The following is a 19,889-nucleotide window of genomic DNA, read 5'->3' as shown; positions in this document are numbered from 1 at the left end:
ACATGTTCTTTTTCCTTAGCATTGTAAGAACCAAGAGGAGGAGCTCTGTTTAACTGCTCCAGAGCTGTCCCAGTTGTATCAGCTACTACCAGATATAGACAGGGAAATCCCGGAAGTTTAGTGACTTTTCCTTCTAAATAAAAGTGCAGAATATTTTGGTTGGAAAGAGAGGAAACATGCAGAATAGTCGTTGGGGGTTTTTTAACATTTGTTTTATTACATAGGAATATATTTTAGGGGCATTGTGTATGAAAGACCAAAATAAGGAAATAAAAAAAAATACTAGATTTAATGGAGCTTGTGTGGATTTAGCTCTGTGCTTTTATTGTGAAAGGCACCGCCAAGACTCCTTCCATCTATGGTGTCTGACTTGATGCATCTTCCAGTCTCGGTCGTCCACCTCCACAGCATGCAAATTGCGGAGCAACTCCAATATATCGCAGATTGGTTAACTACACAGAGCGCGCGGCGCGGCGCATGAGCTGGAACCGGTGCGCGCCCCTCATCATTCAGAGTGGCCCGTAAAATAAGGCAGAATAGAGTGTTTTATAATCACAGCAGTATGTTGTCCCCGTGGCCCGAACCTGCAACTTAACCCTAATTAATTCGGAGGAGTCTGTGGGAGGACGGCAACACTCAGGCATCCCGGGACCGGAGAGAAGAAACCTCTCTGCGAGCTCCTTGCGCAAAGGGAATAACCAGAGTGTGACAGCGCTTGTCAGACTCGAGAAAAAGACTGTGGACCCGAGAGGACAAGCGGGGACTGACGGATCCTGTAAAGTTTCTCCGTGTGTCAGCCTGCTTTTTTTATTTTTCTTCTTCGGAGAGAAAGTGTTGTGGAGGGTTAGTCCCTCTCCGATGCGTCGGTCCCCCTCGTATACTGATGGACTGAGTACGGTGACATTTGGAATAGCATTCCCCTGTTTTCATCTGTGTTAGACGGTAAGCCATAAAGCACAGTCACTTGTAATATATATATATATATGTATGTGTGTGTCACTAAAATGTTAATGTGCTCAATGACTATTTTCTTTTTTTATGACCAGGTGGGCTTTATGGAGGGTGACAATAAATATATATATTAAAAACAGCCTAAGTCTCAAGGAATCCAGGTGTCCATCATGGGCAGGTTCCAACTAGCTACAGTATGTTACACAGCAGTGTGCACCTCCATTTTATTTTTAACCTAATTACATTCCTGTGAAATGCACAATACTGTATGTGGACTGAGATGTCAACAGAAAGCGTTATTTATTTATCACTAGCATGATTTTACAAGAAGTCCTGTCAAAAGAAAAGTGCCATGGACTTTGACAGGAGAGAGAGAGAGAGTTTTCCTGAGGGGGCTCCATTACCTCGAGCACACCTGGCCGCTTGCCACCCGCAGCTACTGTATCCTACGCGTATGTTAATCAAGACCGGTGCTGTGCCCACACGCTGCTTTTTAACACCGAGCGCAACTTCAAGTGGCTCTATTTGTCTTTTTGCGTCGATGAGCGCACATTCTAATGCGCCGACAGTGCGGCTGCTCCGCGCATGAATATGTATGATTACAGGTCGGTGGTCGCAGGTGTGTTTAATGAGGACTGCATCACGACTCCCTAACGGACCTCAGCCAATCAGAGAGGAGTTTTTTTTTATTGTTTTGTATCGGAAGCATATTTTGTCTGTTCATCTCTTTGAAATGAATTAAGCGTGGCACAGCAGTGTTAACATTGAGCATACACATGGTTACATTGTAGATCGGGAAGGATTAAATACATCTTTACCGCATACAAGCCTAATTTAATCACCCCCACCCCCCAATGTGAGAGTGAGGTTATAGTCCTACTTAAATAAAAGTTAATGAGGGGGAGAAGAAGTGTCTAATTAGCTGTTCGTTATAAAATTGCATAATTGAGTTTGGGCCCCAATTATTTGCTTGAATGAATCACCGGTTAATAGCTTAGTTATAAGCGCCCCATGCCATAAATATATGGGCTGCTCAAGCCTCATGTGTCTGAATAGTGTGAGATTAATTATTGATGGGTGGTTTGAGGGCCAATTTAACGAATCGCTCGAAAGGGACGGTTCACAAAGGGGTGTTTAGTGTGCTGCTAATTGCTCATGTTCCTGCTTTCTCATCAAACGTTAAGAGGTCTGCGTGTAAGTATTTGGGCTCAACACCAATAACCAACGGTTATTGATTGGACCCCGATTGAACAAATGGCTCACAGTGAAGCGTCGTTGCAACGTGTGAAACACCCAAAGGGAATTGGTGACCGGTGAGAGTAGTCTGCCGTTTTAAGAGCATCAGGGGTAGAGCAGGGAGGAGGGCATTGTGAAAGTTTATTAAAGCACACTACCTTCAGACAGAGGGCGCCTGCGGATGTAATGGCGAGTCCTTGCCTCCTCTATGACATGGAGAAAGTAGGCACCGCGAGCCCACAGAATATTGAATCACACAAAAAAAAAGGGCTGGAACAAAGGGCAGGGGAGTTGAACTATCTCTTGCCTCTTGAGTGGGCGGATGTCATAATTATCATTTCTCCAGGATGGCGGTGGAGGGGCCGCGGGCGCTGGCAGGACTCTCTGCAGATATGTGGGTGTAGCGGTGGTGTCGACCCTGTAGGGCAGGCCACATCACTTCCGATACAGAGGAGAGAAGGGACAAGTCCTGGCCATAATTGGTGCTGGGGAACACTGCAGGGCGCTCCGGGGAAAGTTGATGGACGGTCAGGGCCTCGTGCACGCGGAAGCAATAAAGTGCAGGGGGCCTCTAATCTGCTATCCCATGTCAGGCTGGAATGAAACAACCTCTAGCTGGAAGCAACAAGTCTCTCTCGTCCCCGTCCCCCCCCCCCTTCCCCAAAAAGCAAAAGCGGCCCGACTTTAAGTATGAGTGGATGCACGCAACTGTTGGTTGGTGACCTCCAAGTGAATGAGGACAAAAGGGAAAAAAAGAAGTCCCTCCTATGCTGCTAAGCCAGGTTGTTGGTATTGTCTGCTGCGTGTCGCAGTACGGCTCGAGCAAATTGCTGTAAATGAGCGGGGAGGACTCACACTGTGAAAAAGCACTCCCTGTGAAGTGTTTTCCAAGGTATTCAGTATTATTAAAACCAGTTCTTGCCTGTTTGTGCTTCATCACTCCCTGCTGCATCGCAGGTGTGTGTTAGTCCAAACACCTGGAGGAAAATCGTCACTTTCACTAAAAATGCTTTCTTGCTATAAAGCTCTCTGACATATATGGGAGGTGGGAGCTTCAGGCCTGTGGATCTGTTATTAAAGTCCTTGCAGGGCTCCACTAGATTCCTCCACCACGCTGGTGCTCACTTCATCACGTCAGGAGCCACACTTAAACTCAAGTTGGTGGTTTATTCAAAAGCTGTGTTTCTGATCAATGTTTCAAAGTGACATCTCCGGAATGACAATGCAACATGGTTTTGTGCCCCCCCCCCCCCCCCTGAAAACAAGACAGGCGCTGATGAGTCCGCCCATCTAGCTGTCGCACGTCCATCAATCTTTGCCGAACGCCTTCAAAAAGAAAAACCTGCTGCTCGGAGAGTGGCGCCCAGAATGAGACGGTGCCGTGAGCGTTCACGTGAAAAGCTCTGCCAGCAGATTATTCCGGGACAGTAAACAGCCTTTTTGGCGTGACGTGTGCACATGTTTCATACTGCAAACGTGTGCAGCCACAGTACGGGCCGTGTTGTCTGTAAATGCTTTTAATCTTTTGTTATGATTATGAGCTCTTTCCAAAGGTGCCCAGCAGGCAGTAATCTATCCCAAACACAAACAGGGAATTATGGGTGTCAAGACGTTTCTATGATTAGACTTTGACTTTCTTCTTCGGGCAGGAGTTTTTTTTAAATCCAGTCCGGCTCCTCTAACTGCCCGATGTGGCATTCCTACTTAATTGGTCTTGAAAGGTCTTGTTCAGGACCACGACGCAGGTCAGCTCAAGTCTCTGCAGTTGTTAAGTCATTAGACACTCAATTAACTCAGCCACTGTACCTGATCTCAGAAAAACAGGGCAGAAAAACAAGTTACCTCGAACTAAAATATGCGTTAAAGTTGCCGCCTCAAGTGTACTCTAATAAATTATTTAAAGCGCCGCTAGACAAGACATTTATGTAAACATATAACCCAAATCCCAAACTTGGACTGAGATCCCCTAAGTCTATCCTGAAACGTGTCTTTTTAACAGAGTTCAAGCTTCACAGTGCAGCTTTTGATTAACAGCCAATTTTTTGAAGGTAATTTGCATTATTCAAGTCTTTTTTTTTTATCTCTCGCTTCTTGTCTTTTGGCAAAACACCCTGTTATATGAAAATGGATACTACAGTGAACTGTATATGGATTATGCACTGATTAGCATACAGACTTGCACAGACTTGACATCAATCGATTCTTCCATCTTCTCACCAGCTCGTCCTGTTGAGGGCTGTTGATTGGAGCTATGTTCCAGTCCTCTGTGAAATATATTCTTCTACCCATCAGCCCAGATTCTCCGTGTCTCTCTGTGGACTGCTGACGTCTGCTCTGTCTGATACTGGCAGTTCCAACGAGTCTTATTATCTCCACTGCATGTGCATTCCGTCTGTGCTCAGGGTGTCAACTGGGTGCAGGTTTGCATCGTAAAGCATCTCAAAGTGACCCCAGTGTGGAAGTGTCTTGTGAATAAACAGCATGAAGGCAGAGCTCACGGAGTATCAGAATAGGAGCTATACACAATCCAAACAGTGATTTTCTATCGGAGGTAAAACTTGCTATACACGTTTCCCAAACAGTAAGAGATCGTCTGTGACGTTGAGGTAATCTCCTGGCCTGTTATTGCTTTTTTCTCCACCACAAGAGCTGAGGGAACTTTGGATGTATGTTTTTGCCAAATTAACTGAAAGCTAATCCACAGGGTTTAAAGCCGTGTCCAGCTTTCTTTTGTTTATTTATTCGTTCTTTTCATTCTCCCTATGGGCCGACATTCTCAAATAGATCAACTATAATATGGCGAGTCACTACAGGCAACAAACCTGCCTGTGTTCTACACGCATTAGTGGGAAGAAAACATACAGAAAAAAAGATTGAGGTGTTTATTTGACTTCTCTGTCTATTGGCATCTGTAGTTTTATCCTAAAGATAGCATCACCTGTAGTGTCTTGTATACGTATTGCAGTTAAAGGCCTTTTTTCTCAAAATGATTTTTTTTCTCAGACTCGGAGCCAGAAATCTCCACTTCAGTAGCGCTTACATACACCAAGGTTTACAGTTTCATTCCTATCTATACTCTCAAGGTAACCTGATTCATACAACATTGTATTCCTAAAAACATGTCGAAAAGATATATATATATTTTTTTTATGGTTGTATTTTCAGAGGAATGACAAAAAGCTATACCCAAAACTCCCCTCCCCTGAAAAACCTTGACTCTAATACGTCAAAACAAGGATAGTGAACCTGGCTTTATCCAGTGTTCCCATTTCTGTTCTGGAAATGAATGCAAATTAGCACATATTTTATAACAGAATGCATCATTTGCACATAACATTTAAGAAAATGTGTCATACAGAAAATAATACTCTTCCTGCAATAATCAACTAAGGACGTTTTATTGGTGATATCTTTTAGTTTTTATTTGTCCCTGTTCACCTGTAGTGTCTTCCCTTTAAATCAAAAAAGGCGCAGCTGCTTGAGAAAGTGACAGCAATACTCTAGATTATAGTACTGTAATGAGTGACATACAAAAACCAAAGCAAATACTATTACACGTGCTGTGCACGCTCTTTCTAAAGTGCAACGTTACAGTAGGCCTCCTGACTAATTGCCATGATACCGTTCAGCTGGTACTAATGACTACGTGCACTAGCAGCTGTGATCGTTAAAACAACTCATGACTTTCGAGCCGTTCGTCCAGTTAGAGAAGCAGCAGGGCTCTGTAGAAGAAGTGTAAGCATGCAGTGTATTCCAATTCAAACCAGTTCAATATGCCGCAAACACAAGACATGCATGTACATGCATGGCACTGTGTCCACAGAGCTGCACACCAGCTGTGCACTTTCTTTTGTTACACTGAGACAAGAATATTTAAAAAAACAATCTGATATTTTTTCACATTAAATCATTTTGACAATCGTCCACTTTGTAGCTTATGTTTTTATAGAACATGCATGACAATTTTGTTTATTGGCTGGTCAAAAACAAAATGTGGAGAAGAAGGTTTGCTCACAAAATGACAAACAACATCAAGCGCAGTTTTAATAGGATCTTAGTCCTGTTGTACAGACACGACGGAATGTTCTAGGTGGCGCCTTGTATATTGTTTCTCTTCTGTAAGCAGGTCAGTCTACCTATAATATGTGGTTCCTTTGAGTCTGGAGATTTCATCTACACCTATTTATGGAGCGAATCATAAGACTGTCATTACTGTTGCCCTGCGGCCCTTTTTACTGAGAGCGGGTATACTTACTTTAAATGGGCAATTCAAACTGCTGAGAACATAAAGACAACAAGATTGAGAATGATTATATAGGATATCCTAACTGAATACTCCTATCAATATTTCTCAGCATCTTATTCAAATGACTCAAACAGTCTCGACATCATACGAATGCCACATAATGTGACCTACATAAGTAAACGAGAATATTGGCTATTTATACATAGGTATTCCTAATGCCCGCGGAAACACTACAGCTTAATTTGGGCCAGAATCAACACACAGTGAAAGTTCCCTTGCTGTTATTTAACTTTACACAATTAATAATTAGTTCCAAAATCATCTTACAGCGCACCACAATATATATATTTATTTCACATATGTGGTTTGCTTATGGTGTGCCAGACTTTCCTGACAGAGCTGCCTCCAGATGGAGTATTCTAAATTAATTTATCTACAAAATTACCAGTCCTGCTGGGCACTCGTCACTCCTGAATAGAATGTGTTCCTCTTGTGCGAGGGACAATAATGCACGTGGAACATTTTACATGTGTTTGGTGCAGATGTCTTCCCTCACAAAATGTACCTTGATGCCACTATTCACTGGTGTAATCTGCCCTGCTCTTTTCTGGAGAACTAATTACTGCGCATTAGTTAAACAGACCATTTGAAATGCAAGCCTGCTAAATCATGCTTGCCAGGGGAGAGCAGAGCCAGCCCCCTCCCCTCCCCATGCAGTCTTTGTGCTTCTATTATTAGTTCTATCATGCATATGTTCGCTATCAGAAATGAAGGCCCACCAGCAGTAAACAGCAAGAGAAGAGGATTATACAGTGCAGAAGGTAGCTAGGAAATGAAGCAGTGTTTTTTGTACCTGCATCGGTCAGGTTTCTATATAAAGCAGTGCCCGCTGCTTTTTTAGCTGCCAGCTGCCCGGACTGCTGCATGACATGATAAGCGCACAGCTGACGTAGCTTTTGAACAGGCTGGTGATAATGTTTCTGAAGTTGCAGCCCTCGTAGCAGTCCATCAGAGCGCGTGGGGCGTGATCCCCCCCTCGCCTGACTGGCACCGCCAGGAGGATCTTTGTTTCTATGGGCTGCTGCGGCCTCGCTTCCTTCCAGGTGGAGAACGTGGGGTTTGATTTAATAGTTTAAAGACGCTGAAGTTTGGTCCGGCTGGTAGATAAATAGAACTTTGCAAAGTATGCGCCATTCTCTGCACCCATGGACCAGAAGCAGGTCTCCATGCTAAGAGCGCACAATCTTGGTAAGTTGTATTGCTTTTACTTCCATGTTGTCCTACTAATGTACAAATTAGGACTGCACAATATTATTTGAGGTATCTACTTATCAATTCGGGAAACAAATGCCATAAAGCTCCCAAAAAGAAGCCAAAACATCTCAGTTGCCGGCCAGTGGCTGGCTGTTGGTTTAGGAAGCACTCCATTTGATATGCAGCAGAGTTTTCTGTGTGCGGGGAACGCATTTTAAATGTCAGTATGGCATGCAGTCGTGGTCATTCCACTGTGGGGGAGCCAAAGTCATGATTGCAATTACTCTTCCGATTAATTGTGCAGCCCTACTCATCACCCGAATCATAATATTCAGCTTTAGAGCGATTCACACCTGCTTGGAGTCAACCATCATAGTGTTTGATCGTTGTGATGGTGCGCAGATTACATTTACATTTCAGACATGTAGATGACATACACTATGACATACACTATTCATATGGGTCTGACAGGGAACCTCAGACTTCGGTGAATTAAAATGGACTCCATCAAACCACCCTGTTAAGGACCATAAATCACCGTGACTGCAGGTAGCCTAGCAATGAGGAGGACCGAGGTCATACAATGTTTAGAAGTGAGTGGAAGCCTTTTTAAAACCAAGAAAATTCCGAAGACCCCACAAGATATCCACTCGATACGTCTTAAAACACAAATACGGAGTGACTCTTATCAGTCTTGATGGAGTTCAGGAGAATGTCTCTGTCTGTCGGGTGCCACAAGGGATAACAAGCCTTTCATACTTGCACATCAAGTTGCCTCACGCTACAGAGAAAAGAATTAGGCTCCTGCCTTTTGGGCTATTTGTGGCTCCAGCGTGCTTTACTTACTTAGACAGTGACGAGGACAGAACATGACTTCCACTGTGTTCATATTATTTAGAAATAATGTCCTAAACTGTCAACTGGAGAGGGTGCATGCTAGGCGGTTCAAATCCGGATTACCGTTGTCACACACCGTGTCTGTATATTGTTTGTGTCAATTCACCGCAAACTATGACAAATGTACGGATGAAAATAAGTGGTGCCGTCCGGTGCATGAAGTGTGCAAAACCAATGGAAGGCAAGGGCACATGTGCTTTGTGCTCTTTTGTAAAGATTACATGCTCAGGGAACCCAACTTCCTGCCTCTACGTTGGCTGCCTTACTGACGTGTTGATGAGCAAGACACTAGATCGTGACTAGCTGCAGGACTCTTCTGCCTTTGTAGCCAAACCTTACTTCCCTTGCGAAGGAGGTGAAAGACTAAAGAGAAATCCCTTTAGGGAGCAATAAAGTCAAAAAGTTGAACTCTAACATCAGTGAGTGATGTGTGGGTTTGCATGTGATATTCTGCAGCTGAATCAGTGGGCTGTTAATCTCTGTCATCTTCACATTGAGTATATTAGTTGCAGTGATCATCAGTGAATATAGTTCAAACTGATCATGGTGAAAAGATAGGGATTTCTGTGGGGCATATGAACATGTGTATTCATGACTTATCTCTGTGAGTGTTGAAGAGGCCTCGTCACTGACATGATAATCGTGCGGAGCAGAATTGTTCTGATACAGTCTAAAAAGCTGTGTTGGGTATTGAAGTTTACCGATCCAATATCACATTATCATGTCTTTAATCAGCTCATTTACGCTGCACAGGAACAGAGACAACACGCGTCTCTCCCTACCCGATCCATACACCCTGCCTGATCTAGCACTACACACCTGGGGTTAAACTCGCACCCCATTTTTTTCTTCTTTCACTCCATCGTGAACAAGAAATCCGCGTTGAAATCGTCAGGATGGGAGCTAGTTAATGTTGGCTCTTAACAGCCGTTGGGCAGCACGGTCCTGCTTGGCAAAATAACGAAACAAATGTTGCATTGAGTGACGTTATGATGCGTTCGAGCTCCATGCAGCAAAATGAGTATTGGGAGAAAGTCAATTATAATGTTATCATGATGTGTTCAAATGTCATCTGAACATAAAATAAAGTTTTAGGGAGGGAATCATGACCGATTTATTTATTTATATTAATGCACTGGTTTCGACCGATAAGCAAGTTCAGGTATCGGGAAGGAAAAAATGTCATCAGAACATTTCTAATATGGAGGCATAGGACTTCCATGATAGTATGGAACATGTTATTGCATTGGAACATAACAACATGCTATTTATGGCTGTCTAAGTGGCAACCCGTATTGTGTGTGTTTCAGCGCCTGTAGAAAGCCTCAATGTGTGATGCATTTTCCCATCTCCACTTTCCCTCTGCTGTCTTTTCCTCCCTAAGCTCTGTACTCTTTTTTTTTTTTTTTTTTTTTTATTATTTTTCATTTGATGTTGGACGATGAGTCGGCTTCACACACATGCACGAGGTGAGATCTCACAGGGCTTCAGTCGATCTCTAATTGAATTGTCTGAACAGCAAGAGACGCACATTGGAATTATGAAAAGAGAGCGCATCTGAAGACTGGCACCGGAAGAGTGTTTCATCTCTCGTGCTGGCTTCCATGCAACATTGATTACCTGGAAAATGGATCAGCTGGAGAAGTCTGTTTTGAAATACAGAAGAAAGAGTGCACGAGGCTAATGCCTTCTTCATATCTGCCCTCTGCAGTGTTCTCATGCAGTATGCGATAACATCTCTTCATAGTCTGTTTCATTTCTCATTGTCTCAGGGTCACAGAGGTGAGTGCCTTGTACCACGACCACCGCCAGACTTCTGAACAAGCAAATACGGATGAGTAATGAAAAGGAAATGACCAAAGATATTCTTGGGTGCCAGGTTTTGGGGCCATTTTCGGAATGTTATCGCTGTCTAAACAATACATATTTAATAGGTTTGACAAATTTAATTTGTGTGCTTCATTAGTATTTTACTTCCACTTCACATCTCCCCATTTTCTGCCTTCCATTGATTTAAGATAGTCATTTTCTAAATGGAATGTATAACATCTTTCATAAATGTGGGAAATTTCAACGCGCTGCAACACATTTTCATCATCTTTTGTGTTACAGTCACATTCTCACTTCTGAAAGCTATATGATAGGGCTGGGGGATAATTCAATATGATAATTATTATAATTGGATGAAATCATAAAACGAGATATAGTCAAAATTCATAATAACAAACTAATTATTTTGCACTTAAGTTGTTAATTAAAAGATAAAATACTGTTTTGATTTGTCAAGAATTCAAGCAAGAGAAAACAAAACAATGCTGTTATTTCCTATGGACTATTTATTTATTGTATTACGAGAACACAAGCTATATTGTGTTCGAGATATAAAATTATATATCGTGTTGAAAGATTTTTTCCATATTCACATATATAAAGATGACAAAGCGCAAAATGGCCTTTAGTTAGAGCGTTATCTGAAATAACTTTTACACTATAGTTTTATTTGCACAATTCCTTTTTCCAATGACTTGGAATGAGTTACTTGTCATTTTGAAGGATTTTTCAATGGGTCGTCCTATCACACATCCACATCAGAGCACTGTATGTCCCTGGAGGCGACACAAGACAACTAATTATTATTCTTGTGCATTCTGTCTGTTATGGTGATTCCCTGTATAAATTAGTAACAGGGACTATTAATGCATAAGGTGGTTGTGCTTTAATTTGTTTCATATTTTGTATTCTCTGTAGTATTTCCCTCGGTTCGTGGAGTGAGAGTCTAGATCTGGCTGAAAAGCTTAGAGTGACCTTGGTGTATATATGCCTGAATACATCAAAGATGTTGGAGATAGTGTTGCCTTGGTTTTCATCAATAATTTTGTCTTCACCCAACGGCACAAAGAAATGTATCGAGGCACTTTTGAAATGGGCAAAAAGAAAATGTCAAAGAGAAAGCAAGAGTGAAGTTCCTGTTTCAGAGACTCCTTCAGATTCAGCTTTGGTCTTTGGAGCTGACGGCTCCGTTCAGGGGTTTGGTTGTCTCTTCGGACACCGTCCGCTATGTGTGTGGGGTTGGAAAAACGTTTATCTGAACTAAAGACAGTAATCTAATTCATCTTTTAACATTTGTAGTCAGGCTGTTGCAAGTATTTGAATTAATATCTAGTGAGGTACAATGGATAGATAAACTCCGATCAGCACTACCCCTGAGATGTGCCCTACGTCTCATTGACTTTCCATGAAGGGAAGTATTTATTTTGGAACTCGTGTCAAAAGAGAGTGGAGTACCCGTTATAGATGGATCATGAGTCAGAGGTTTCGGTTTCTGACAAACACAGGTCTCCACAGGATGTATTGGCTGAACTAGGCTTGCGTATTCTTGTTAGAATGAATGAATGCTAATTGGATTTGTTAACAAGAACAGCTGGGCCTTCCCGCCTTCTTTCCATGTTTTATCTCTTTGAAGAAGTCTGGTAGCGAATGGTGCATATCTCGTTATCCTTGATCATGGGAAGAGGTCTTTACTTCTCCACCAGTCCCCTGATAGTGGTCTAGCCTTTGATCCATTGTGATCTTAGTCAAATGAATGTAATGGTTTTAGATGTGGCACCGAGGCCTCTCATCGTTAAAATCACATTTCAGCGTCATTCAGCGTGGATCCTGCTTACCATGAAGTTTGAATTCTCCTCGTGAGAGCTTGGTTGAACTCTTTCCATTGCCTTTGTGCTTCTCCAGGTGATTTTCACTGCATGGGAACAGTTCTAAACTTTAGAAAAACACAATCAGAATAACCTTACAAGAAAACAGATTGATGAATATAAGGCGTGATTAGATCCTTTCAGTCCAGTCGGGTGAGAGTAAATTGGCCGAACAATGAAGACGCAACGATTCATTTCAGTTCTTTATTTAAAATTTCTTTTGTAAATGTTTCTTTGACATGGACTCTGAAGGGACAGAGCTGATTTCTGCCTTCATATGACTCACACTGAGTAAGTCTTTGTTCAGACGAGCCTCCATATAAAGGGCAGGAAAATCAGTCAAATGAGAGTCATTTTACTAAATGTACCATTATCCCAGTGTGAGTCACTGGAAAGAGATGCTGTCTTATTGTCATTGCTCCCCCTGTGAAATGTGTTTAATCATTGGTAATGTCCTGGTAGATACTGTGGACTCTTATTCTTTTCATCAGGATTTAGTCATGTCACGTAATAGCCACATAGGGTTAACTTTATGAAGATACATTAGGATAAACCTGAGGCTTATTTTTACAGAGTGAAAGGACTGTTGAATAGTGGGCATGTAGACACTGGGTTTTCCTGTTATATATTGTTCATGAATTTTTACTATATGAAGACAATGCAACAACAAACTCTTTCATCCTAGTCAAGTGTGACTTCCCCTCATGCATATGATGTACCCATAAATATAATTTCACGCTGTTATATTTATACAACAACCAAAGTTCATGGAATGTAACACATTCAACTTGTATGACAGTTGGATCACTGGGACACTGTCATTTAGAATACATTTACAACATACACTTAATGTTCTTTTTTGTTTCCTTTGCTTCTATCCTTTCTTCACAGATATCTCAGACCGAAATGCTGCCCTGCATCATTTTCATCGGCTTGTTTCTCACCGCAGCCCGGTCCCAAGATATCCATCCCTCACAGGCATCATCCTCTATAAGTGAGTCTTGTGACTCCTTGTGCTCCTGCGAGGGGAAAGATGGCATCCTTCATCTTAACTGTGACCAGAGAAACATCAGCAAAATCTCCCAAATCAAAGTCCCGGCAGGTGTGCCCTTCCACCTGAACCTTTACAAAAATGACTTGGTTGAGCTCCGTGCCGAGGAAATGGAAGGGCTTAAGAATGCCATTTCACTGCACATTGGGGGTAATAGCATTCAAGAGCTGGAACCAGGGGTCTTTAGCACTCTCGGTTCACTGAAGAAACTCCACATAAATAGCAATTTCCTCGTCACTCTGAAAGAGGACACTTTTCAAGGTCTGGTGAATTTGGAGTTTCTCCAAGCTGACACGAATTTCATTCGGGTCATCGAGCCTGGGGCCTTCAACAAACTGATCCGCCTCAAGGTCCTCATCCTCAATGATAATTCCGTAGAGTTTTTACCGAACAACATTTTCCGGTTCGTGCCCCTCACCCACTTGGACCTACGTGGCAACAAGCTCCAGACACTGCCTTATGTCGGCTTTTTGGAGCACATCGGACGTATTATGGAACTTCTCCTGGAGGACAACGAGTGGATCTGTGACTGTGATATTTTACATTTAAAAATCTGGATGGAGAACATGAGGGCCCAGTCAGCGATCGGGGATGTGGTCTGCAGCACACCACATCACCTTAAGGGGACCATTCTGGCTAAAGTCAAGCGGGACGTTCTCTGCCCATCCCATGCAGATATAAACCTGGAGGAGCCGTCAAAGTCGCTGGATATGGTCGTCACCCCCTCGTCCAAAGGGAGCCCCAAGTTGATCGACGCCAAAGATGACGCCAAGGTGCCGACGCCGTCTCACATTCCCGGCAGCCCTTGTGTGGAGCACTGTTCTTGTCACAATCACCCTGTGGCTGGGTTTTTGATGCATTGTCAGGACCGAGGAATTCAAAAGGTATCAGATATCGGTATACTTCAGCAAAGCCCCACTAAACTAGTCATGACAGGAAATATGATTCAGAAACTCTCGAAGTATGATTTTGTCACATACGACAGTTTAGAATTGCTGAACTTGGCCAACAACAGAATTGATTACATTGACAATGAAACATTCCTCAGCTTGAGCAGTTTGAAAAAACTTTATTTGAATGGCAACCGAATTGAAAAACTGTTCTCCACGATGTTTGTGGGGCTCCACAACCTTGAATACCTGTATCTGGAATACAACCTTATCAAAGAGATTGCTCCAGGCACATTTAATCCCCTGCCCAACCTGAAGCTGTTGTCATTAAATAACAACCTCCTCAGCTCTCTTCCAGCGCAGATATTTCGCAATGTGCCCCTCACCAAATTAAACCTGAGAAAAAATCTACTTATGCACCTGCCAGTGAGCAATGTGCTTGATCAACTCGACTCGCTAGAGCAGATTTATTTAGAGGACAACCCCTGGGACTGCAGCTGTGACTTGCTCAGCCTCAAACAATGGGTGGAGAAACTCAGAAAGGACACAGTGGTGGGCTTCATTTTGTGTCACACCCCGAAGAAAGTGATGCAGGCCGAGCTAAGGAGCCTTCGTCACGAGATGTTATGTCCTGGGTTGGGGACTTACTACCCTATGTCCCCAGATGGGGAGGAGAGCGTGACGGCCACCCTGGGGCCCGACAGCGCTGGCAAGGGTTTGTTCAGCTCACTCACGGACACTGTCCCGCTCTCTGTGCTCATCTTAAGCCTTATAATGTTTATCCTCATGATTATATTCTGCATGGCCGGATTGGTGGTGTTTGTGGTGCACCGGCGGCGGAGGAAGGCAAAGAAAAAAGCAGCAGAGGAGCAGCCCAGGGAAAACACCGGCAGCAGCCCCATTCACCTACATTACAGCATGTACGGGCAGAAGACAACACACCACACTATGACACAAAGAACGGGGTCTGCCAGTCTGTACGAAGAGAGATCGCATAGTCCCGTTGTCCAGATCTGTCGTAACCCCACCTACTGCTCCCAGCACAAGGAACACGACGCAGATTTGGATTATGGCCTCGACGAACCCAGCGGCAAGCATCACGTCTGCCGGAGCATCATGGAGAAGGAGAACACGTCTCCACTCACGGGAAACCCCAGCTCAAAGTTCCGACCGATGACCGGAGAGTGCCCCGCGGAGTTCGTCACTCTAGGAAATCCCAACTCCTTGTACAGGAACATTCTGGAGAGGGAGAAGGAGCTGCAGCAGCTTGGAATAACGGAGTACCTTCGGAAAAACATGCCCCAGCTTCAGTCTGCTGTAGACATGCAGGTCCCGGGACACCAGGAGGAGTTAAAGCTAATGGAGACAATTATGTACTCGCGACCACGCAAGGTCATGCTTGAGCAAACTAAGAACGAATACTTTGAACTCAAGGCTAACTTGCATACTGAGCCAGACTATTTGGAGGTTCTGGAGCATCAAACTGCATTTAACTGAACTTAAGCAGTAAAAACAACAACTATATATATTATGTTTTCAACCAAGTGCCTTGTCCCGTTTGCCCTTCTGTACTTTCCACAGTGTGATATATATATCATGGGCACATCACTTTAAGTTTAATCGTAGCACAGAATGTAACTGGTTTAGTTTGTGTTACCGTTTATCTGTTGACAGCCATGTTATGTAGCTGGTGAAAGGTGTAGTCATTTAGGCCAAATGTAACTTAAAGAAGCTATCGTTGTGTGTTGCCTGGGCCTGGGCTGAAACCCTCTTTGAAAACAACTCAATCAGCTTTTGATGATTGAATAAATTTCCATGGCGTATTGCCACCAAATGAATTGATCCGCAAAGCTCACACACACTCCAGTCTGACATCCTGATAGGATAAAGCAGATGTTTGGAAAGAAGTGAGTGAATTCCAATCGCCGCTTGACCCAGAATTGCTGTTTAATCAGACTATCCTGACTCTAGATATGACCTGATTACACCCTCTGTCAACATCAGCCAGCTGGAATGCTGTAACCAGAATGCTCATTGTGCCGTAGAGTCAGCAAAATGCCAACTGTACATTGGAAAACAGTGATAGGAGTGTGGTTCCACTGCTTTTCTGCTCAATCCAATACACTGCACAGTTGCAGTCATAGGTCCTTTATTTATTTTTATATACAAACTGGTGGCATCCAGAGAAGGATGTTTTATTTTCTGTCAATCGGTAAATACAGCACTTAAAGTACTGTATATTATACTCAACTGTAACCTTGTAAAAAGAAAAATGCATTGCACTAATCAAATGCCATGGGATGGTGCATGACAATCAACAGAGTCCTGCTGAAACCTATTTTTATTTTTGTTTTTCTGCTGGAAAAAAAATGAGCCACAAACGTGTATGATCTTTCAGCGTGTGTTTGTGTGCACGAGCGTATGCGAGATAGCGTTTCACGACACTATTTGACGCTCAAAACAGCATTTAGAAACGCCCCTCCGTCCTCATGCTGACTGGCTGATTTGGAACTGTTTCGGACTGAATCGAGGCGGGGAATATTAACCGGTTTGCACATGAACGGTTTCTGACGAGCAACATCACCCAAAAGCTCCAGTTCCCCAAGCAGACAACCTGCCGACTGACTGCAGCCAACTGTTTCTCTGTTTCAAAGCAATGGACTGCTGGCGACTGACATTTGCAATGTCGACATTGTCAGACATTACACGATACACTCCATTAACACTCCTGGAAACATTCTACTTTGAGACGGTTCATGTAAGCACACACTCTGTAGCTTTTCTACTCAACTACATTGAATTATTCTATTTATTCTGTATATTTTGTACATACTAATGTTCCATTATATCTTTGTTTTATGTGTGCCTTCAGTGCTGTACAGAATATAAACAGAAGCTGTAACTGCTAAACCGGAAATAAAGAGTTGCAATGTTACATAAACTTGAGTTCATGGTAAGTACAATGTGTACCGCATTCAGACAACATCCATAATCGTATAGAATACTGTACAATGATGTGGAACGCTCTGCAGTTCACAAGATGCCGACTAATTGACACAGCAGCCGCACTGAGCTGCGCCCAAAAGAATGACATTCTCTCGTAATTGGTTCAGTCCTCCACAGTGCCAATGTATATGTGCATGCATGTACTTGTATAAACACCATTTGGTTGTTTCCTCCGCTGTGTGAATAATTTAACCCCCCACGATGGCTCAAAACTGGTCCTTAATCACACAACAAAGCCGCTGGGCTTTTCCCCCAATCTTGCTTTTCCGCCTGCCTTTCATTCCCCTCCTCCTCCTCTCCGGGAGAAACAGTGGACCCTCTCTAATTCCTCCATTTTCTGTCATAATTGATGCATCTGAGGCTCCTTTGCAGGAACACACGCATAACCTTGCAGTGCAAAACACACACGCGCGCAGCACTCGCATACAGATACAGATACACCGCCAGCACGAATAAATATATGTCGATACATTTGAATGCAGACACGCATCATTTAAGTGATGCAAACTCACGGAGGGATACGCGCACACAGCAGGGAAGACGAATTAGCCTCCGCAGACTGATCCTCTGAGACTCGTAAGCAATACGCTTCTCTAAAGGTGAGACATTGGCAAAGTGCATAACTGTGTTCTGAACTGAAGCTCGCTAAGGCGCCCATGTTGAAACAGAGCCACAGCGTTACTGGATACATTTAACAAGATAAGTCAACAGCCACAACTTAAAGAAGAGTACATTAAATAATAATAATTGGCTCAGCACTGGTGGAACTTGTTTTTCGTCAAATGTAATTTTGTATGAAGTCTTTTGCAATTCACTTTAGTGTGAGTATGGCCCAGCCTGTTAGATAAACATCATAAAACCTTAGCACTTTTATAAAAATGGAAAGCCCTGATAATGATTTGGATATTTTTAAATAAAAGAAAAAGCATATAAGAGAACTGTGTTTAAGGAGAAATCCATATTAGAACATTTTTAGCTTCATTTGAGTTGATTTTAACCAATGGCACCGTACAGCGCCTTCGTCTGACACCCACGTTACGAGGCTTTGCTGCACCCATTTGCACAACAATGATGAAACATGGTGGCACACTAGAGCTAAGTAGCTCTTTCTTGGTATACAATAGGGAAACCCAGCTCTAATGACTATGGATGTTCATAAGTAGAGGTAGAGGCAGCTGCTGCAAAGTAACACTAGTGTTGTTACTGCCATCAGGTGTTGTGCAATTACGTGGGAACATGAGCGATGGTGCAAATTGTGCGACTCATAATAAACCCAAGTGCAAAGGTAACCAATGGTGAAAGACATACATTGCTTACACGCACAAAGGGTTGATTCACAGTCAAACAAGCTCACAGACCGAAACTCAAACAATACACCAGCAGCCAACTGTGACTATTTACAATTCATTTCCAACGCTGTTTGATTTGCACCGCGGCCGGGCACGAATCGTGTCTTGTGACTGGAAATGTAATTACAGACTCGCCTCAACTTTTTTTTTTTTTGCACACGAGCACTCAAAAATGGCACACAAATGACACTTTCGATACGCCAAATAACACAGCATATTATTGCAATAATAGTATTTGTGTTGCCTCCATTAGCACATGCACAATGGTGGACTTATCGGAGTGTCCACTGTCTCATTTGTACTGCAGATGATGTATTAGCTTTGTTAGCGAAATGCTTTCAAATATCAGCCTGAAAAATCCATATCTCACCCAGTTATCATTTTATGAAATGGTCTGTTAAAATTGGGCTGCATCGTCCCACAACCACAAGTCATTAATATTCATATCTGGGAGCATAACAACAGAACATCTCTTCAGGGCAACATTATCGATCCTTTTTATGCGTCCAAGAGTTTCGCCAGCTTCTTAAGCCGCAGTCAATTAAATGCCTCACACATTGCTTTATGTAAGATGCGCCTCTTCCCTGCCTTTAATTCCTCCTGACATTTAATGAACAGTGAGCGGCAGGAATGCAGAACAATCGCTCTGTTGGATATGATTGCTGGAGGACAAAAAGGGTTCAGTGCGTGCAGGAGGTGAAAAGATGTAGGTCTGAAGACAAAATTGGCTACAGTGCTGTTCCTTAGGGGTGGAAGACGTGTTCAGAATTTTTACTTTAGCAAAGGTTACCATAACTGTCATTTTTTACATATTTTGCATTTCTCTCTGAAACATAGTGTAGAGGAAAATACTGGAAATGCACCCAAAACTTGGTTATGTCAATATGAAAGGTTAATGAATTAAAGGGGCATACAAGTGATTAAGTATTGCACTTCTGTAAACTTGAGGGCCTCAGAAGCCTCATTATAAAATACATTTAAAAAGAAGAATGGTCAAAATTGAATCAGTAAAGGCCGAGATATTCCCGACTTTTAGTCTTTAATATAAGTCAAACTGCAAAAACACTGGGTCCTGCATTTCCCACAATACAATTCATGCTGAGAAAACCCTGATGACATCTATGAGCTATTTTGTGGTGACGAGCAAACTGAGCCTCCTGTGTAAAATATGCGACGTGAACCCTTAACTTAATACTAAATATGATTGTCTAGATTGGGTTTACTCTCATTAAACTTCAATTTGATTTGCTCTAAGTGAGTCAAATGAATCCAATTTGAAGTTTTCCCCAGCTAACTTTATTGATGTTATGAGGA

At 42.8% G+C, this 19,889-nt stretch overlaps 1 protein-coding gene across 1 annotated transcript; it reads left to right on the top strand.

Moving 5' to 3' along the window:
• Positions 1-409: 409 nt before the first annotated feature.
• Positions 410-17,166, top strand: slitrk6 (SLIT and NTRK-like family, member 6). Its single transcript, XM_031852124.1, has 2 exons — positions 410-942; positions 13,171-17,166. The coding sequence occupies exon 2, from the start codon at positions 13,186-13,188 to the stop codon at positions 15,715-15,717; it is 2,532 nt and encodes an 843-aa protein (XP_031707984.1). The 5' UTR covers positions 410-942; positions 13,171-13,185; the 3' UTR covers positions 15,718-17,166.
• The last annotated feature ends 2,723 nt before the right edge of the window (positions 17,167-19,889 follow it).

This window comes from Anarrhichthys ocellatus, unplaced genomic scaffold (genome assembly GCF_004355925.1).
Source record: "Anarrhichthys ocellatus isolate YVR2014 unplaced genomic scaffold, GSC_Weel_1.0 scaffold12, whole genome shotgun sequence".
Lineage (NCBI taxonomy): Eukaryota > Metazoa > Chordata > Actinopteri > Perciformes > Anarhichadidae > Anarrhichthys > Anarrhichthys ocellatus.
This window is presented reverse-complemented; position numbering and strand designations above follow the sequence as displayed.